The 21,819-nt window shown below is 43.6% G+C and overlaps 1 protein-coding gene across 1 annotated transcript in view; it reads right to left on the bottom strand.

Moving 5' to 3' along the window:
* The window catches only part of FSTL1 (follistatin like 1), a 53,339-nt gene extending 33,363 nt beyond the window's left edge, over positions 1-19,976 (bottom strand). The window contains exons 1-2 of the mRNA XM_039248906.1: positions 19,865-19,976; positions 19,647-19,703 (exon numbers count right to left, since the gene is read on the bottom strand). Of these exons, the coding sequence (XP_039104837.1) occupies positions 19,647-19,703; positions 19,865-19,867 (60 nt within the window). The 5' untranslated portion in view covers positions 19,868-19,976. The remainder of the gene's footprint in view (positions 1-19,646; positions 19,704-19,864) is intronic.
* Positions 19,977-21,819: the final 1,843 nt, after the last annotated feature.

The raw sequence follows: 21,819 nt of genomic DNA, 5'->3' as shown, positions 1-21,819 counted from the left end.
TCTCAATTGTGGCTCAAGGCTGGGAGCCACTGGGGCTACCTCGTCTTATTTGCCTGCACCTAAATACAGACAGGTCCTAGATAGTAGGGTGCAAGTCTCTACGCTTACTGTAGAGCTTCCCAAGATTTTTGGGTAGCAATAGGGGTTCCTTACTACCTGTAATCATCAATTAACACCACTGCTCTCTGCTGGGCATGTGTGCCGGGAAGTTGTGGCATCCACTGCAGGTTCCCTGGATTTTAATAGTCCAGTTTAGAGCAATATTAACCTTTCTGGAACAAATTAAGAACTACATGAAATCAGTCCCTTTGAAAACAAGCAACACTGCAAACACAAGTTAATCTGTATTTCCTTAGCATTGTCCAAAGTGGAATTGGACAAAACCAAGCAAGTAATCAAGCCACAAAATACCAAACATCAAGTTGGACGCTGGGGACTCAAGGAAGAAAGCCGCATGTCCCTGAGAAAGCCACATGTTAGCACAGCCCACGTTCCTAAGCTGCTGACAGTTCAGATGAGGAGATGGGGTGCAAATATATGGAATTTTAAATAACAACGCAATCTAATAAGGAACAACTCCAGGCAAGGTGTAGCTAAATGTGACATATGGTTAAGTGACAAGTGTCTAAAGCAGCACTGTCCAAAGAACTATAATATTAGTCTTATAGAGGATTTACAAATTCCTAGCAAACTTTTAGAAAGTCAGAGGAACAATATTTTAATAATTTGTTTCACTAAAGCCAATTTAGGCAAAATATTGCCATTTTAGCATGTACCCAATTAGTGAGATGTTTTACATGGTTTATTTCATATGAAGTCTTCGATGCCTGGCATGCATTTTATACTTACAGTACATCTTAATGGGACTAGCCACACTGCAGGAGAACAACATCTACTTGTGGCTGGTGGCTTTTCCTACTGGTCAACCCGGCTCTAATAAGTTTCGAGTGCTGACATATTACTGAAGGCTGAATTGAGAAGGAGAGTTAGGTAGAAAGAGTAATAAGACTCTAAATAGGAATGTCTTGTAAGTGGTGTATATCATTGAAGTCAGTGGATATTTGCACACCTGGGTAAGGCAGCAAGCTGGGCTGCATCTGGGACCAGGACATTAAGGTAGTGAACAGCCAGTACTTTGAAAACAGGCAGGCGTCGTGGCCACTTAAGCTTAACTGACTCTGCTTTTAATGCCTATGGACGAGTCACTCAACCCTTCCCGTCTCCTTTATAAAATAAAGTGTGTGCCACTTCCTTTAGTACTTTGTATGGCTTTGTATTTTGAAACTTCTCTTAATACTTACTTTTTTTTCTTTTTCTTTTATTTTTGCATAAAAGTTCATGGATAAGTTTGGAAATGTAGTGGATGTTTCTCAAAGCTTTTTTTTTTTCTTTTTAGTTTTTTGGCTCAACTGCTACACTCTCTGGCTGCCAACTTTCAATAATATTATACTTACACACACACACACACACACACACACACACACACACACACACACACAATTTTAGTGCCTGGAGATTAAAGTCAATGAAAATATGCACATTCTATTCTTCTTGAGACATTCCTGCCTTGCATTCTTTCCCTGGAGCAGCTGGGAAGTCACAGCTGGGGGGAAGGAGTTGTAAAATCTACTTGTACAGGCCAATCAAGCCTTATCTGAATCAGGGGGCCCACCAATGAGAGACTGCCAGGTATTTGACTCCACTAGCAAAGCTCCCTATTTTTGCAAAGATTAAAATCCTGTGAGACCTTCAAACTGTACCGACAATGCACAAAGACCTCCTTTTCTGTTCAATTTGTGTTCCCCCAAGGGCCATATTAGAAACTCTACACTAAAACCTAGTAGCTTAGTTGCTACAGATGGATTACCATTTGCAGTAAAAACACTATTATGTAGCAGTTTAGTTCTCAAAGCTCTGTTCTTCATTTTTAACTGATTATACACCAGAGAAATGGCACACTTTTTAACTGCTTTTGGTTACCCTGACTGCACTGAAAAGTGGTGCAACATACTCTGGAAGTCAAGAAACTGGTCTATGGGTCAAAAGCAAGGGATTAGAGAATAAGGTGTAGGTACGTAGGGGTGTCTGCTCCCTACCTAAGACCCAATCTGCTGATGATCACTTGCCCTTGGTAGGTCTTCCCCTGGATTAAAGATCCTCTGAGATCTAATGTGCAAAGCCAGTGATACTGTTTTGCCAGTACTGGGGACATCACAGTTGTCATTCAAATGAACAGGAGACAGAGCAAGAGCAGAAAGGATCCCAAAAAATAAAGGTCTCAGCAAATGGTGAGGTCAGAAAGCAAAGTGGCCAGAGGCTTTGGGGCAAAGAACCACCAACAACATAATTTAATTTAATGCTTTATTTTATATTTTTTGGGATATTAGTTTATTCTGGGAACGATGCCCAGTTAGATCAGAATTGCTGATCATGGAAGGAAAGAATAAAAATATTTACTATTCAGTAAGCCTCTGCTTACATTCCAAATTCACCTGGAGCTGAGAGAATCAGAATCCAAGTGTCAGACTAAGCAAGCCCAGCATTACTACCATGTCCAAGGTTAAGCAAAGTGTTGATGGGCAAATGCTATCAATCATCTTTCCAGGTGCACAAATACTTACAGAATCTGACACACAGATCAAAAATTACAGGCAGGATACTATGCATCTCCTCATATTACATAGGAAGCATTTGGATTCATTAATTAATGCATTTGACCAGTGGATCAATTCAGCAAATATTTACTGAGCACCTAGTATATGCTAAGTTTAGTTTTAGATGCTTAGGATTCATTGGTAAATAAGACAGAAAAGGACTACATCTTGAAGTACATATTCTAGAGAGAGGAGAGTGAAAATAAACACCATGAACAATCATTTCAGATTGTGATGAATGTTTAGAACATAGAATATGTTTGACAGAGACATCTAGGAGAGGGGACACCACTTAGACTGAGGGAATGCTCTCTCGAGCTGAAACCTAAGAATGAAAGGAGCTGTTCAGACAGTAGGAAGAAAAAGTACAAAGGTTGTTATATTCCTGGAACAGTAAAAGCCCAGTGTGGCTGAAACCTAGTGTCTAGCAGGGAAAGCGGTAAGAGGTTAGGTGGGAAAAGCAGGCACAACATGGAGCATGTACAACCTTGTACACACTAATAAGAACTTGGTATTTTATTCTTAATGAAATGGGGAACACTAGAGGGTTTTACATAGGAGAGTGATGTGATCAGATATGTGTTTTACAGGGGGCACATGGGTGGCTCAGTCGGTTAAGTGCCGACTTCAGCTCAGGTCATGATTTCACAGTTAGAGGGTTCGAGCCCTGCGTCAGGCTCTGACCTGATGGATACCTCAGAGCCTGGAGCCTGCTTCAGATTCTGTATCTCCCTCTCTCTCTGACCCTCCCCTGCTCACGCTGTCTCTCTCTCTCAACAAATAAATAAAAACGTTAAAAATTTAAAAAAAAGATATATGTTTTACAAAGATACCCAGGTTGCTATGTAGAGAAGTAGATCAGATGGAGAGAGGCAAGAAGGAAAAAGGGGTGAGCAGCTAAGAGGCTACTGCAATAGTCCAGGTGCAAAATGATGGTGGCTTGGACTAGGATGGTGGCAATGGAGACTGAGAACAGTCAAAGGAGAGGTAATATATTCTGACAGTAGAGCCAGCAGGACTTGCTGATGGACTGGGAATGGATAGGAAAAGTGAAAACTCCAGAAGAAGACTCCTGGGTACTTTGAGTTGATAACCAAAAAATACCCCAGCCAGTTCTAGATGGATATGGACATGGCCATACCAGTAGTCCAGTATGGAGTCACTCCCAGAAGGATCTTCCCTCGGACTGGCCCTGGGCTCCAGATAGGTCCCATGCCTTCTCAGTGAAACTGCATTGGTTACAGAAGTAGTTCCTTAGGACCCATTAAGACCTGGGATCAGGTTTAAAAGGACTCTGCTTAGGAAAATCTGTTCAGAACTGACCCATGTTTCCAAACTGTTCCATGGAACGCGGCATTGAAATGTTTATGGAATACTGGAAATGGTGTTTAATGGTGAAAATATCTGGGAAACACTGCTTATAATACCTTCCTACTAGAAAAGAAAATAAATAATGCACATGAACATCGTAAGGTTCTAAAACATTCTTCAACTAAAGAACCACTTAACCTAGCACAAAATTTAACATCACTCAATACAGTTTGAGAAACATGGGTCTAGAATCTATATGTCCCTCCCTGCAGTTTTACTGTGCCTCTGAATTCAAGCAAAAACATCAAGAATAACAGCTACTATTTACTGAGCACTTTACCTTGTGTAAGGTACTTTATATCATTATCACTCTTATTATACACACTATATACAGGTGCCATTTTAATTTATAGCTTTTACATTATCACTCGTTCTTGTGAGTTTTGCTTATAGACCATATGTTCACTTAGCAAGAGCAGACATATCTTCTCTGATTGCATAGATCATCAGTGATCATTCATTGTATTTCCTCATGCAGCAATACGATAAAGCTATTAACTTGGTAAGTGTCCTTTAAACAATATGGCCCCCAAGTAGTTTAGGCAATTTATTAAGAAATAAGTCTAGGGGTACCTGGGTGGCTCAGTTAAGCATCTGACTCTTGATTTTGGTTCAGGTCATGATCTCATGATTTGTGAAATGGAGCCCTGCACATTAGGCTCTGTGCTGACAACATGGAGCCTGCTTTGGATTCTCTCTCCTTCTCTCTGCCCCTCCCCTTGCTCATGCTCTCTCATGCTCTCTCTCTCTCTCAAGAGAAATAAATAAACATTTAAAAAAAAAAAGAAGGATTGGTGTTCATTATGAAAGAAAGAAAGAAAGAAAGAAAGAAAGAAAGAAAGAAAGAAAGAAAAGAAGGAAGAAAGGAAGAAAGAAAGAAAGTCTGCAATGAATACTGAATATACCGAACATTCAGCAAAGACTTCAATGTCTGGCCTCTTTACTCAAAATACTTCCTAACCCCATTCTCCTTTCTAGTCCCATCCCAAGAAAGGAAATTGAGAAACCTCTAGTGAACTCACGCCTGAAGTAGGTGTTTTTGTTCTGGGGTTTTCTTTGATCATTAGCCAGCCCTTAGTGCCATGCAGAAAATTACTCTTCTGTTGAACACGATACACACACCAATTAATGCATAAAGTAGAAAGCTTTACCCCAAAAATAAATAGCTAAACCAGGAAGTCTGCTTCTCTGCATGTGGCTGTTGGCTAGGCCAAGGCCACACAGGATAAGAAAAGAAATAGAAAATGCCAAGGACAGAAGACTAGAGGAGGGGTGTGGGAACAAAGCACAAATGGGCACACTCCTAAAAGATTCTTAAGAGTCTAAGGGAAAAGAAGTCAGTTGAATTTTCCTGCTTCTGACACAGACCTCAGTCTGTCCCCAACCAATTTTAGTATCGTAATTTTGGCATATAGTGAAGACCCGAGGATAAGAACACCCTTGGAGGAGTCAAATAAGAATACTGAGCATTTGTGACACCTGTCTGCACCCCAAAGCAGGCTTTTGTGAGCTGAGGCAGGCCATCCCAGAAACCCTATCTGGGTCTTGCTGATAGGGACCTTGGCCATGAAGGAAACTCAGGTATGTCTGAGTCTGTGCTCAGTTTAATAGCTTTTAGCTGCTCTAACAGAAACTCTACACATCAATTTCTTACTAAAGTTTAGATGAGACAAGTATCCTAGTGAGAATCACTAGAAATTTTTCTCTTTGAGTTCTTTATCCATTTTGTTTTTCTCTGTTGCAAATATGCCACAAACTTGGGTCCTTCTCCAGAACTGAAAACAGATGGCCTAATGCTGACAGAAAATAGCAGAACATGTTAGCTACGGGATTTGAAAGGAAAAACATACCTCTTAGGTTTTGAATGAGGTAGGAAATGAATGAAGGAACAAATGAATTATATGCATTGATTAAGTTAATGCTCATTAACAAGCAAGCTTTACAGCCACAAAAATAAGCCTCCTCATCACTATTTCCTATTTGCCCTGGCTCAGAAAGGAATCCAGACAGTATAACAGTGGTCAAAAACTAAACAAAACAGTCACATTAAGGGAATTTAATAACATATATGCTTCTCTTCATTAGTTCCAATAGAAATTTGGAGTTTTTTTGTGAGGGAAGTGTATTTGAGCTATAGGTAGACAGTCATACTCTCCAAGTACTGAAATCTAACTCAAGTAATGTCAATTAAGTAGCAAAATTTATGTGTGTGTCTGTGTATACAGTCTATTCTGGGGCACAGACAATTTTAATTCAATTCTGACACTTGTGTACAAGTAGACTTATTAGGAAAACCACAGGCAACATTGGGCACCCTCCCCCACCCCCCATGCAGGACTAACAGTGGGTACAATGTAGCATACTGGGCTTAGCTAGTGGGATTTAGGAAATGGAGTGCAATTTAGGTACCAAGAAGTAGAACTAAAACATCTGTGTTGGCCTCTGTTTCCTTACTGAGTTCATCCTTGCAAGTCACTTGATTTAACTGCTGAAGTCAAGGCCAAAGAGCAGTGGCCTCAGCTATAACAGCCCTGAACTGATGTGGAGAAAGGCATGGGGGCCAGGGCAGCAATTTCATCAATACCTTTTCAGGAAACCCAGGATCCTGGTCATGGACCAGGTAGCATCGTGACCCAGAAAACAAAATGAGGGTCCACACAGCATTTTCAGACAATTGTTTTTATAAGCCATTAAAATACTGCATCATCATTATTATTTTAATTTTAGAGAGAGAGAGAATGCACACAAGTGGGGAAGGGGCGGGGGGGAGAGAGGGGGAGGGGGAGAGAGAGAGAGAGAGAGAGACAGAGAGAGAGAGTGAGTCTTAAGCAGGCTCCACATTCACTGCGACAGAGACTGACATGGGGCTCAATCTCACAACCATGAGATCATGACCTGAGCAGAAATCAAGAGTCAGACACTTAAACCAAACTGAACCACCCAGGTGCCCCTGCATCATTATGTTTAATTTATATTTTAATTTATATTTACAAAGGTCAGAAGAAAGTTTTGTCTTTTTTTTTTTAATCAGTACAATAAAAGCTCAAGTTGCATACTTTAGAAATCTGGGTTGTCTTCCTTTAAACAATTCTCTCAACCCCAAAGAGACCCAGCATCCTTCATTTCTTGCCCAGTGTTGCTGAGCAGCTGTTTCTGAAGTGGAAAATCAAGTGGCTCCTTTCTATAGAGTAAAGAGCATTCAGGATTCCTGGGCATGCAGACGGTTCGGGTGCCACATGCTGAACTATTTATACTGCACTCAGTGTACGCAGAGGCAGTGAGACACGCAAAATGCTGACTGCTTTCAGTCACTCTCTTCCCATTCCTGAGCCAGCTTCTCTTTTCAGACTGCTCCTCCTCGGTGTCATCAATTAAGACAAGAGCTAACCAAATACCCTAACTCCATTAAGAATATTTTGACAATCCAACCTAACATGGCTGCCTCCTTTCCTCTGGATAGGATTTCTGGGCTGGGTTCCAGAGCTCATCTGCTCTAACCCCCATATTTTCAAGATGAGGAGGTCTGGTGACTTGCCCAAGTTCATGCTACCAGTGGAAGGCAAGAGGCTCACAACCTGGGTGGCACTGTCTGTCGTGGGTTGTTCACTCCAGCCCATCTCCGGCCTTCAAGAAGTGGAGGCTTGTTTGAAGCCAGCTCACATCAGGGATCTCTGGAAGCTCAGTTACAGCTTCAGCCAGCACTGCTGGTATTTCCTCAACTGCGAACCTCTCGAGACAGCTGAAACCTGACAGTCTCATAAATTCACTCACCTGCTTCTTATGTGTGCGGCTCACGCCAGTCTGCCCGAGACAGTTTGAGGCCAACTAAGAAAACTGGGGAAGTGAGTGAGGAGAGGCAACCCAAGTGAGAGCTGCAGAACCGTGCAGATTGTGCTAAAAAGGCATAGTGCCAAGCAGACACTGTCTAGACTTTAACTGGCCCCTCCAGAGGGGGGTGCGGGAGGAGGGGGAGCGAGGCCGGAAAGCCTGCTTGCTTTTTGTTCAGCTAATGCAAACACATGACGCCGCCTCTGACAGGCTCCAGGCTGGGAGTTCACTCAGTCTAAGACATTTCTTCCTCGGGGCTGGAATTCAGCTGTGGGCTGAGGAAAGTTGTGCTAATCCAGCAATCATGGAGAAGCTAGGAATGCTTTTTCTAATTCCCGGGGAATCATAGTTCCCAAACTAGCTGGAGTTGGGCAATAGCCCAACGTAGCACATTTGTGGGTGCAAAAGAACAGATTTTTAAAATTTCCATTTGTATTAGCCAAGTCCATGAGGAAAGCCCACAAAAATACAGAACTGGCTTTTGATGGAGGCCTGTTATGAAAATTTTAGAAGACTCTGAATGATATCAATGTACAAAAGTACAGACGGAGAAATGGCCACCATGGTCCAATAAGCATCACATATCTGAGAGAAAATGTTGGGTTTGGGGAACTCTGAGTCTCAGTTAGAAAGAAGGTGCCCTTCTTCTAGTTGGACAGACAAGCTCCATGCCAGGGCTCACTGAGTGCAGGACGGAGTCAGCCCCACTTGTCCCCCGGGCCAGCTACACTGGTACAGTAGACAGGCTGAACAACCATACACAGCAACTCAGCTGGAGTTTTAGAGCTGTCTTCCAATCTGGTTTTACTCAGTGTGGAACATCTGAATGCATCATCTGAAGGACAAACAAAAACTGCCTTAAAGCATCTCCTGAGTCACTGTACACAAAGCTGCAAGTACTGTAATGTCAGAGAAACAGCTGAACCCAAACCAAGTTGAGATCAGACGCCTAGCTATGTGGCCAAAATGACTAGGCCTGGTCTTTTTTTTGGGTTGTTTTCAAAGTCACTTTCAGAAATAAAACACATAATGGGCCTCAAACACACAGCATTTGCTTGAGAGCTGAGGTCCTGGTTGTATCCAGGCTTTACTATTCACTAGGTAGCTGATTTTGAGTAACTGAATTCTCTCAGCTACGGTTCTTCGCTGCTAAAATGAAGATTGTAAAAACTTCTTATCAGGTTGTGAGAATTAAAGAAGATAAAGTTCTTGTCTTCTCCTCCTGCTGTTGTCTGGCTATTACTCACTTTTCAGGGCGCAGACTGTGGAGGCCTTCCCAGACCCCCCAGTGCCTGGGTAGGTTTTCAGGCCCGTTCTGGTACTTACACACTGGCTCACTCTGAGCCTCTGCTCCTGTCTGCCTCCCCCACTGCACGGCAGGCCCCTTTGGAACAGGGTCTATGTCTTCATCACCAGCACTAACTTAGTGCCTGACAGACAATAAGTTTGTGATACTTCTTACTTTCGTTCCTTGAGTTAACTTGGTGAAATTTTACTTGGTCCCACATGGGTGAAGCAAAATACTGCATGAAAACTTTGTGCAGCTTTTTCTCTACATAAAATGTGAACCTGGTGGTCTGTGGGGAGTTTGGCAGCTTGGAAGGTGGCCCGAACACTCCAGGATGGCCCCTCTGCAATGGTGCAGGAGGAAGCTGAGAGAGACCAGAAGGTAGAAGGGAACGATGAAGAGGAGAGCAAAGAGCAACCCAGGGAGCAATAAAGACCCAGCTCTGGGGCTTGGGATCATGGCCCAGGGAGGCTGCAGTCAGGGCTGGCTGCCAGACACAGCAGTGCCCAGCAGAGGACTCAAGGGTTGTATGCAAAACACCCAGAACGTTGCCTTGGTTCCCAGAGGGACAAATCCCAGCCTGCTCCGGAATACTTCCTTACCCAGTCCTTGAGAGTAGGTCTTTACTTTTCAAACAGCGAAAGCAAAGGGTTCTATTCCTTTGTGTGATCGTATGTTCCAAACCCCATATTTATAATTTATGGCCAGGTAACAGGCATGTTATGGAGATGACAGCAAGAATATACAAAAATGACCATCCCACTAACAAACCCAAGCTATCCAGTGGCCACCTCCATATCTAAGAAGGAGGAACACAGGGGAGAGAAAAACGGAATGTGGAATAATTCCAAGAGCTTTTAATTAAAAATTTTTAATGTTTATTTATTTATTTATTTTAATTTTTTTACAAATAGTTTATTGTTAAATTAGTTTCCACATAACACCCAGTGCTCATCCCCACAAGTGTCCTCCTCCATGCCCATCCCCCCTCCCCCCCACATCCATCAGTCCTCAGTTTTTGTCAGCATTCAAGAGTCTCTCATGGTTTGCCTCTCTCCTTTTCCCCCACCATTTCCCCCCTTCTTCTACCCCTCATTCCTCAGTTAAGTTCCTCCTAATCCTCCTATACGTGCAAACATGATATTTGTCCTTCTCTGCCTGACTTATTTCACTCAGCATAACACCCTCAAGGTCCATCCATGTTGCTAATGTTTATTTATTTTTGAGAGAGAGTGTGAGTGAGTGAGCAGGAAAGGAGCAGAGAGAGAGGAAGACACAGAATCTGAAGCAGCCTCCAGGCTCCAAGCTGTCAGCACAGAGCCGGATGCAAGGCTTGAACCCACAAACCATGAGTTCATGACCTGAGCTGGTCAGAGGCTTAACCTACTGAGCCACCCAGGTGCCCCTTCAAGAGCTTTATACCCTCTTTTCTTTGTTCTTCTCCGTCTTTTTCCTTTCTGGTTTTCTCCCTCATTCACTATCTTTAGGGAGAACTTATGCTGGTTTGCAAAGCCCACTGCCTGTGCACAGGAGGGGCTCAACAAATACCTAATTCTCTTCCTGCAGAAATGATAGGGTTGTGACTTCACAAAACAAACATATCTACAAGTATGAAAGCAAGATTGGCTCAGTAGAAGCAAGAGTTCTGATACGAATTCCGAGTGTTAAAGCATCCACTGAAATAAATACCCATAGCCTAGTTGTCTTTTTTTTTCTTTGACACACACACAAACACACACACACAGGCACACACACACACATATAGAGAGAGAGAGAGAGAGAGAGAGCGCACGCAGAAGAACAGAGAGGGAGATGGAAAAAGAATCCCAAGCAGTCTCCACATTCAGCGTGGACTCCTAAGTGAGGTGTGATCTCAAGACTATGAGATCATGACCTGAACTAAAATCAAGAGTTGGACACTCAAGCCATCCAGGTGCCCCCACTAGCTGTCTTTAAGGGGGAAAAAAAAAAAAAAAAAGGTGATCTTTAATCTCTGTAGAGTAAAAGAGGCTAGGTGAGTTCTGTAAGCCATGGGCATGCATGCACATACCCACACCCACACCCCATGGGTTTTGGAGTTCTTCCAATAAATAGATGCCACTAGAATGATAATAATAGCTAACACTGTACTCTCTGTGCTGAGCCACTCTGCTAACTGCTTTATATGTAATAGCTTATTCAATTCTCATAACTAACCTATGGAGTAAATAGTCTTTAGTAAGCCCATTTTATAGACGAAGATACAGGCCCAGAGAGGTTAGGTAAGTTTCCCAAGATCAAACCGCTAGTAAGGGTAGTACTAGGATTTAAATTTGGATAATCTAGCTTCAAGGTCTTAGCACTTAACCATTATGCTATACCTCCTCTCAAGGATAAATACACTAACAGCCTGAGCCAGCACACAGGTTGTATAAATATACACAACGCCTAGTAGACGTTAGTATGTAAGTTGAGAATTCTCTTGTTGAAATCATTAGAGTCAAAAACATTCTTTCTCAGTGCCTAGTAGGGGCTGCTAAAGGGCATGTTATTGTGTTTCGTGTTGACTACATTCCATGAGTAGAGGAAACCTTTTCCATTTTTCCATTGGATAGACAGACAGAGAGATGGCCATTATTCCCATTTTACAGGTGAGGAAAATGAGCTCAGGGTGGTTAATTTACTTGCATAAGGCCTCAAAACTAGACAAGGGCAGAATTCAAACCTAGCTCGTTACCCAAAGCCCTTGCTCTTAACTGAAGCTGCAAATCAGAAATAGTAGGTGGCTTAAAAAAGTTAACATCATCAAGAAAGAGATAGAGCAGGAATTTGAAGTCAAGGACTCTCATTATTTTATAATGTCTTTCTTAATAATGAGAAGGTGCTGTAACAGCGTCTGTGTAAAAGATAAGACTTGGTAACACCCAGATATGACGAACAAGAGAAGAAAATGAAGGAACTCAGTGGAAGGTTTGAGTGACATGAATATGGGAAATAAGGAAAAGCATCAGCACTCCAAAAAAAAAGACACAATTTCCACAAAAAAGCTGCCACCTACTGGACAGGCTGGTCGAGTGGTCAAGGCAGACAGGCTCAAAATGGCCCCAGCAACCCAAACGAAGCCTCTCAAGTTCTGAGAAGGCATCCATCCCTATGATGCATTTTGGGGTTTTCTGAACCAGCGGCAAGAAGTGCGGAAGGGAGTGGTAATTTCTGTGAAATCTCTGGCCCCCCAAATTTGGCCAGGTCCATTTGAACTGCACAGGCGATATGGTGGCAATGACTCCTTCAAAAGAGGGACCTCCTGGTATTGCCTTTTAGTTCCACACTATTCTGAATAGCAGCATATGTGCAAAGGGATTGGCATAATGTCTGGAACTTCTGTAGATCAATAAATTATACTCATTTACTATCACTGAGGGGCAGAATAAAAGACTGTGAGGAAAAGACAAATTTTGCCTCAGACACAAAAATTTCAAGTCTTGAACAAGATAAAAAGTAAAGACAAAGAGGCAGCTTCCTTCTATCAATTTAAGCCAATATCCCATGACACACATATGTATAAACCTGGGCCTGCAACATGTCATGGTTTTTGCCATATGTCACATAACTTGTTTTGGTAACAGTTTAGCTGGTCAAAAATAGTGTCCAGGATTATTCAGGGAACATTTGAAGGGTCATAAATTCAGACTTAATCCTGGGAATGGCTTATTGGTAATGGCTTCCAAATGAGCACATAAAAAGTCTGTGAAGAGATTTCATTGAAATCCTCCAACCACAGCAGAAAATGCAGATTTATAGGATATATTTTGTACTCCAACTACCCAAAGAGCTTTCTATTAGCAAGTTACTGCCAGATGGCTGCTAATGCAGAGCTGTTATCTATGACAGCAGCAGCTCTTAGAGAGCCTCAGCAAGAACAACTGTTTATTCCATCAGAACAGCCAAGAAAATTCTCATTATCATATTCTTGTTGATGGCCAACATTAGAGGGTTTGGCTCACTTTAAGGTGTTCAAATTTGTCTAAAGAAGTTAAAAGCGTGGGCCCGGAATAAAACGCTGGCTGTGCGTGTGTGTGTGTGTGTGTGTGTGTGTGTGTGTGTGTGTGTGTTGACATGAAATTTTCATCTATTCCCTACCCTAGTCATACCACCTATTACCCCATGTTGTCTTTGTTTCACATAGTCCCGACCTCTGTCTTTTAATCACCTTAATTTTGTTTAAAGATATACCAGTGTTTGTCAGATGGGATAGACTTTTTCAGAAGTAGTGGCAAATATCTTTATCTCACATGCAAACTAATTGCTAGTGGCTACCTAGAACATTGCTGAGGATTTTCAAACCTCCTCCAGACTCAAGGACTGAATTCTATGATTGATTGGCAATGTCTGTCATGGTGAAAAGAGTGGGTGGTGGTGGTGGTGTGGATGCCATGCTTGTGCCATCACTGCATGCCGTTTATCTCATAGTGTTATCTCATACTTATTTTTATTGCCTACAGTGTTTAGTAGGCTCACCACATACATCTGTTGATTGAATTTGATAGTTTCTCTGAAAGGAGGGATGAAGGGCTGATTTATCTTTAGGTGGTGGAATTATGGTTAATTTTATTCTTTGCTCTTGTCTCTTCTACTATATTCACTTAGCTTTTATGAGCATATTATATTTTCATATTTTATCAGAAAATAGCTTAACTTTTTATTTAAATAAAAGAGCATATATTAGGATGGTAAATTCCTCCTGAAAAAAGTAAAGGGATCACAAGAATCCTCAAGATGGAATTTAAGATTTCATTACACTTCCCTGGGGTGTCTGGGTGGCTCAGTCGGTTGAGCATCTGACTTCAGCTCAGGTCATGATCTCATGGTTCATGAGTTTGAGGCCCACTGGGCTCTGTGTTGACAGCCCAGAGCCTGGATCCTGCTTTGTGTTCTGTGTTTCCCTCTCTCTCTCTGCCTCTCCCCCGCGCATGCTTTCTCTCTCTCTCTCCCTCTCAAAAATAAAATAAAAACATTGAAAAAAAGTTTTTAAAAAGGATTTTGTTATACTTCTCTACAAATCTGTACACAGTTGTGAGAATAAGACACAGAGTGGAGGGTGTTCTGCTTTATAAATTGAATCATAATCATTTGCCAGAGCTTTAAACATTTTTGTAAACAGAACTTTTAGTGGCACATATTGTTGTTAACTCTTAACTCTTCCCCTATTGCTGTATATGTAGTAAATTTTAAGTTTTACTCATCACAAATAATGTAACAGACATCTTATGTAGTCCCTTTGAAAGTAATAACAGCCAGGGCAAAGTGATCAAAAAGAACTATTTGAGTTTCTTCCCTTGATTTAGTTTCTCAGTGTAGACACTATTGAGTCCTGGAATATCCATCTGCAAAACAGTCAAGTCAGCTCCCCCCAAACTGATCCAAAGTCTGCTAAAATGGATTCATGTCAAAAAAGACTGTACTTAACTGTGTTTGCTATATGTCCTTGTGGTTAACAAGAAAAACAATTTTTTTTACTATAAACACTGTTAACTACAAGCTAAAACACTTAAAATAAGATCCAAATTGCAACCATCATATGGAGAGGGTTAATTTACCTTTTCATTACTTATTAAAGGGTTATCGTTACAATATAAATTAAAAGCTTGCCAAATGTTACTAGGGCCAAACATGAAGAGAATGCACTAATTAGATGATGATCCTTGAGTGATAAAATGTAACTCTGATCATATCTACTCCTCACTTTTTTCATTGTAACTACTTCCACACACCAGGAGTTCATACCCTCCTTTCTGCACCAACTCCCGATAAGCCTGAATTGGGCGCTGGCTATATGGTTATATCCATATGTAAGAGTTCATCAAGCTCTACGTTAAAGATTTGTGCATTGTACTAATGTAAAAAAAAAATTCTTAAAATTAAGGGAAGCCTATGTTAATATAAAAACAATCATTATAATTGTACAGATACTTGTTTATATCATATAGTTATAATAATATTACAACTGCCACAGTTTAAGGCTTTGGCCCATCATTAGATTGTAATGAGGGCAGAGATGATGTCTTGCACTTCATGCATGACTCTGCCCTGTGTGTAGGCATGCTCAGCCTGTGGGGATACTACCTGATGGGCCCTGTGAAGAGAAGGCCCATGCTGTCAATGACTCAACCCCCCTATGAGAAGACCCCCTACGACAAAGTTACAGGAACCAGAAGATGGCACCTTAGAGAAAATTATGCATTTGACCTACATGACATTAATCACCTAGCTTTACAAAATGAATCCATCTAAGTGTAAGGTTTTCTTCAACCCTACAATATTTGGTGTCATTGTGTTAACTCTATTTGTGGCTGCTAGAAATTTTGTCTCGATGTTCAGTTATTTGAAGAGGAGTAGGAAAACGATACTGACATTTTCAATTCATGATGTGCGACTGTTGGTATTTACAATTCATCCTTTACTCTCTGTGTTCTCCTAGAAACACATCTTTCTGACTCGCTGACTTTGAAGACTTCATTTTCTTCACTGGGACATTACATCCACTGCAGCCCATGCCCCCTGATCTCTACCTCACAGCTCCTCCTCAATTAGCTCCTCTGAGCCTGGGAATGGATGCCTGCTTTCCATCACCCAATCCAGAGACTTCTATGGGAATTGAATATGTCCTCCTTCTAAAGACATTTTCAGTGGCCAGGGCCTCAGTTTGCAGGGTGCTTGCCCATCTGTTTTGGCTAAGCAGAGTCCCTGCTAGGTTTTAACATTCTAATTTCTAACAGAGGTCTTTAGAATCACAGTAAATAGTTTATTTGCCAATGGATAAACAAACAAGGTACTATTTTAGTGCTTCATGTGCAAGATGGATATTAAAATCGTAGTTCTGCTGCAGCTCCAAGAAGCAGTCAGAGAGGATATAGGTCAGACTGTAGGCCTCCCTAAATCCACTATTAGGATAATTCTGAAGGATTTCAGAGGAGATCCCAATCAGCCAATAAAACCCCTAGTGGGTTGATTCACTTACATTTTGATAATAGGGTATAAATGAGAAATCTGTAATCAGAGGGTCAATAACTTAATAGGCTTTTCATCTATCTGTGTAATTGTTATTATTCTTCTTATTATCTTAAGTGATGTACTCACAATTCATGAGTCAAGTTTTTCCTAACTGAAATGAGCATTCTGATTTGTGAATCAGTCCTCTGTACATGTGACTTATCATGATCAATTTATAGACCAGAACGCTGGCAATCAGAGTGCAGGCAGAGAAACCACCAAGGGAAAGTGGAGGTATGCATAGGTGCTCACCAAGGCCGTCTTTCAGAAGCTGGCAGTTGGGCCACAGGGCCCCCTCCAGCCTGCCTGTTAGAGTAGACTCAGATCCACCTACTCAGAGTCAAGGGCACATGCTCTAATGTCTGGATTGTCAAACTTTCCTAGTCTCCATCAACACCTTTCTGAGCTGCTATAATTCTCAGTGAGAGGGGGATGGGTGAGGGAGAATGAATGAGCCCACACAGCCCCCTTTCAACAGAATCTAAAAAAGGGGTAGCTATGTAATTGTCAGTTGAAGCACTTCCTCAAGCTGCTGAGACCCCCCATTCCTCATCTATACAGATGTTAACATATATTCTCCAACAGACTTGTGAAGTACTCCCCACCATCCCCTCAAGCATAGAATATAAAGGGGCATAGAAGTGAGCTTATGTGGATGGGGCAGAATATTGTGGGAGGCTGCTAAAAGGAATAAGAATATTAAGACAAAGAGAAAGTCAGAATGAGAGGAAGCAATCAAAAAAAAAAACAGTGCCAAGTAAGTAAGAGACCATGGAAGACATTCAAAATATAACACTTTCCTTAATGAGATTTGTTAATAGTTTCTTGAAGCTAGCCAAACAGGATTTACAGACTGGCATTGATAACGATGACAACCACCTTTTCCCAAGTTTGGGACATGTCTAGTTCTGAAGGTCTACTACTGCAAAGGCTTGGCTTCTTCTAATAGCAACGTGATTTGTCAGACAATCACATTTTTACAAAATATGTTGAGTTGAATAGTTGTGCTTTTATTAAACCAAAAAGTACCAAGAAAACTAAGTTTATTTTCTAAATGTCATTTAAAAAAAATTCAACAATATTTGTACAATGTTAGCCCTAAAGTCTACTAAAGTGGATTCATGTCAACAAAGGCTGTAAATATCATTAATTTGGCTCTGTTTGCTACATATTGTTATAGCTAACAAGGAAAAAAAATCAACTGCAAGCAGAATCACACAGTAAAATGCTTAAAATAATATATAAATTGCTAGGGTTAATTTACTTTTTCATTAATAATTAAAGGTATATCATTATTAAACATGGATTAAAAACTTGCCATGTGTTACTCAGGCCAGACATCAAGAGACTGGATTGATTAAAAGATAATCCTTAATAGTCTGGAGCCATGAAATGCGACCTGGATCATACCTATTCCTCATTGCTCAGGTACGTTGAGTTCACAGCCTACTTTCTGTACCAACTCTCTCGGTTTTCATGCCTCAGCACTTCTTGATTTTGGCTGGGAATTTGGGGGGAGTACTCTCTGCTCTCCCACCTCAAGCAGGAAATTGCTACTGGAGGAGCTTCCTATGAGAGTAAAGCTTTGCCTTACAATGCTGGTGAGGGGGAGGGGTGTAGCACAGGCTGCCTAGAATAGATCCTGGACCTTGGGCCACGCAGCCTTCAGCCTTCAGCCTTCAGCCTTGTGGTTCAGGAACCAACAGCCTCATCATACCTCACATCTGCATTCCAGTTCACTGAATGATTTCACACATTAGCCAGCAATTCTAAGCCTGGCCATAAAACCAACCAGGGATTCACCTCATCCATCATTGGGCTGCAGCTGCCTTTTGAGGGCCACAGCAGGGATGGGTGTTCCTTAGCTAGGGCTGAATCAGCCTGTGAAGACAGAACCTCCCTCAAAATCAAATCCTGGAAGACAAAATGTATGAGAAGCAGATCTGGCATTCAAGATGGGCCCCCAAACATTGAGGGAACTGGATTTAGATCCTTCTTCAGAACTAACTAGCCATGCGACCTTGAGTAGGTTACCGAATCTCCCAAACCTGCTTCCTCTGGGTTTAACAAAACTGACCTTATAAGGTTGGGAAAGATTTAAAAGAAATGATGCATGTAGCCCAATGTCTGCTGTGTAAGAGGTGCACCAAATGGGAATTCCTTCTGTGGGACAGAGGTTAAGAACCTGGGGTATGATGCCAGACTATCTGGGTTCAAATCCCTATCCCTACCATTTAGCAGCTTAGGGCACTGGATAAATTATGTAACCTCTGACTCAGTCTTCCCATCATTGAAATGGGGTTTTATTACAACACAAAGTAGATATCCAGCAAATATGAGCTATTTTTTTTATTTCATTGAGTAAAAATAGCTTGTGTTTCCAGTGCAACCTATAGTGAATTAAGTGAGAGTTTAATGTATGTGTATTTTTTTTTTAAATTATGAAGACCTTGCATGCTTTTATGATTTTTTTCTGGGCAGAGTCAAGCTATGATGCTAAGGGTGGGGCTAAACTGTAATATGAAGAAAAAAATTCAAAGAGGGAGAATAACCACCCACCAGGGAGCTATTTCTTTTGTAATGTACATTCCATTTCTTCTCCCTCATGCTTTTTAATTCCTTCCACATTTCCTGCCATAATTATCAAATGTTTGGTTTCTGACCTCACTGTTCTAGAGACTAGAGCCCAGGGAATTTGGAATTGTTTATTTTCTGTCCATAAACCTTTGAGTTAATGGAGGGGCTTTGAGTGAAGGGTTTGTTGGTTTGTTTGTAGTGTCTCAGGAAGGTCACTGGAGTTGAAAGGAAAACATTACCAAAAAAGTGCTGAAATACTTTGACTGGAAACGCAGAGTCCCCAAAGAGCAGAGCAATGGATCTCTTACACTTGCGCAACGCTGGATTAAGGGAAAATTGAGATTTTTAAAGGCTGTTATATAGCCCTGATATGAACACAAAATCGGAGAGAACTTTACAAAGAAAGAAAAAAAATGCTGGGAATCATAAGCTTTATAAAAAAGAAAAAAAAAAGAGCTCTCCGCCCTAAAAGAAGAATCTTTGGAGATTCCCCCCCGACCCTTTCCCCGAGGAGTCAGCCTTGGAAGCAAAAAGCCCCCAACTATTCTCAATTTCCTCTTAACTGAAGGAAAGAACTCAAAGGCGCCTTTTTGAACTCGGCTGCTTTTCTAGTCGCCGCCTCCGTCCCAATCCACCCAGCTTGTCCTCTCCCCCCCTCCCCACTCTCCCTCCATATTAGCCGCGGTGGGGCTCCCGCTTACGGCCCAACTACTTTTCCTGATTTGGAGGTTTAAGTTTCCTAAGTAGCATTTCTGCTCGGAGCGCCCCCCTCACCCCAGGCCTGGAAACTCCCAGTCCCAGCCCGGGAGAACATCCCCAGGACGCACTCCCCGCTCGCCCGGCGCGCACACCAAGCGGCCCCGCAGCCCGAGTTCGGACCTCCTCGGCCGCTCACCCACCTCGGCGTGGACCCAGGCGACCGCCACCAGCGCGAGCGCGAGCCAGCGTGTCCACATCTGTGCAAGAGAGAAGAGCGAGACTGAAGGCGCCGGGCCCCGCGCCCACCCCGGAAACTTCGCCGGGTCCCACAGACTCGCCCCCTCCGCCCGTCCACCCTCGGGCGCCCGGCGGGGTCCGGCCACCGCGCCCCGCGCCCCGCCGCGCGCCCAGCTCTCACCATGGTCCTGTCCGGGTCTCCGGAGGGCGCGGGGCAGGGCGGCTGCAGCGAGCTCTAAGGGAAGGTGGGAGCTCCGCCGATCGGCAGCCTCGGAGGAAATCCGACCTGCGCTCGCCGCCCCTTAAGACCCCTCCTTCCCCGACTGCCTGCCCCCCAGCTCCTCCCCATTCTCCTCCCCTTCTGCTGCAGCGGCCCCCGCGGCTCGCGGCTCCGCTCGGCCCTCCCCGCCCCTCGCTCCGGGGAGCCCGCGTGCGTCCGGGCGCCACCCGAACCCCTCTCCCACTCCGCCCCCAGGACGTGGGGGCAGAGGCAGAGAGGGGGGTGTCCGGGGGGGAGCTGCAACAAAGGCGGAGAGGGGTGGGGGCTCGAAACCCCACCCCCGGGAGGGGCTGTTGGCTTGCGGCAGCTCCGGCGGGGCCGTGGGCGCCGGCTGCGGCGGTGGCCAGGTGGGCGGTGCTGCGGAGCGCTCGCTGCCGGGTCCAGGGCGGGAACCTGGAGGAAAAGGCGCCCTGCGGCCTGGGGAGCCGGAGCCGCCCCCCAAGACTGATGGAGAGAGAGCCGGAGATGCGGAGGGACCCTCACGGCCCGGGATCCAGGGACTCTTTGCGGCAGGCAGAGTGCGAGGAAGGGGGCGCAGGGCCCGGAAGACTGGTCAGCCTGGGGAAGGCTGCTTGGGGTTCAACTGTGGATTTTCTGGGGGAGAGGTGGCAGCCTCCCTCCTCTGCCAAAAAGATCCTTAATCAGCGTTTGCCAACAGCCTCGTCCTGTCCTTCCCTTTGGTCCAGGAGTGGGGTCCCCTCCCACACCTGTGCCCTGTTCCCAGCCTCGTCATCCCAAGTGCCCTCCCTGTTCATATTCCACCAACTTCTTCCAAAGGGTCCTCAAATGTACGCCGCCTCCTTGAAGGTGTTGACTCCCCAAACTTCCAGCTGTGGCCCCTTCCCACCTTGTGTCTGGCGTCCCTGGTGCTGAGAACAAATCCACTTGACACCTCAGCTTTAACATGCCCAACGCTGAGCCCCACTTCCTATCAGCTCCCAGGCCTGCTCACTCCTCTCTTTCAGAGGAGTGCACAGACCCACCGTTTCACCGTGCTCTGGCAGTTTTCCCTTTGAGACCTCACGTGCATCTCTTGACTGCCACTCACATTGCCGCCTCCCTAGGTCAGACCTCCTCTTCCCTCGCTGGGGAAATCTGGAAACCACCTCTGTTGCTTTCCAGTTCCAGGCTCTCCTCCCCTAGTTTCCACTGCAATGCACTGCCATATTTTCACTACCTGATTTAAACGCTGTCTTCCTTGGGCTCTTGACCTCTTCAGAAACTCTCAGCCCTCTTTGCCCACATCACATCCAAGCTTTCTCCCTTTCATGTAGGTCTTCCATTACTGGGGCCAACATATTTATGTAACCTTACTTCAACTACTCCTTATACTCCCTTTGCTCCAATCAGGCCAGTCTTCTCATTGTCCTCTGAACTTCAAGTTCTTTCTTCTATCATGGTTTGTTGAGTGCCTACTGTTGTGGTTTTAGGGGGTTTCATATAACACCTATATTCCCCATGCAGGTTCACAATCCATTGATAGCTGCTGGAGTCAGACTGAAGGAAAGAAAATATCAACTTTGTCCCAGGCAGGTACTAGAATATTGGCTATGGGTTTAGATCTACCAGGACAATGGACCTGCATGTACGTCACCCCAGAATTAAATAAAATGTCTTGTTAAATAAAATAGGACATGTTAAATGGCTCTCTTAGTATCTGGGAGTCATAAGCAGAATTGGACAATTTGCTTGTGTAACCTTAGGAAGCCAGAACTGTTCCCCAACCCCCATGACTGATAGAGGGCCAGACATGCAGAGGGACCCCTCTTGTGAAAACCTGCTTTTGTAAAAATGACTGCAGTTGTACACTTTCTGGAAAAGCAGAAAACACACGATTTCTAGGGCAGGCAAGCTCC

Source organism: Hyaena hyaena, unplaced genomic scaffold, assembly GCF_003009895.1.
Source record: "Hyaena hyaena isolate Hyena2069 unplaced genomic scaffold, ASM300989v1 scaffold_321, whole genome shotgun sequence".
Lineage (NCBI taxonomy): Eukaryota > Metazoa > Chordata > Mammalia > Carnivora > Hyaenidae > Hyaena > Hyaena hyaena.
This window is presented reverse-complemented; position numbering and strand designations above follow the sequence as displayed.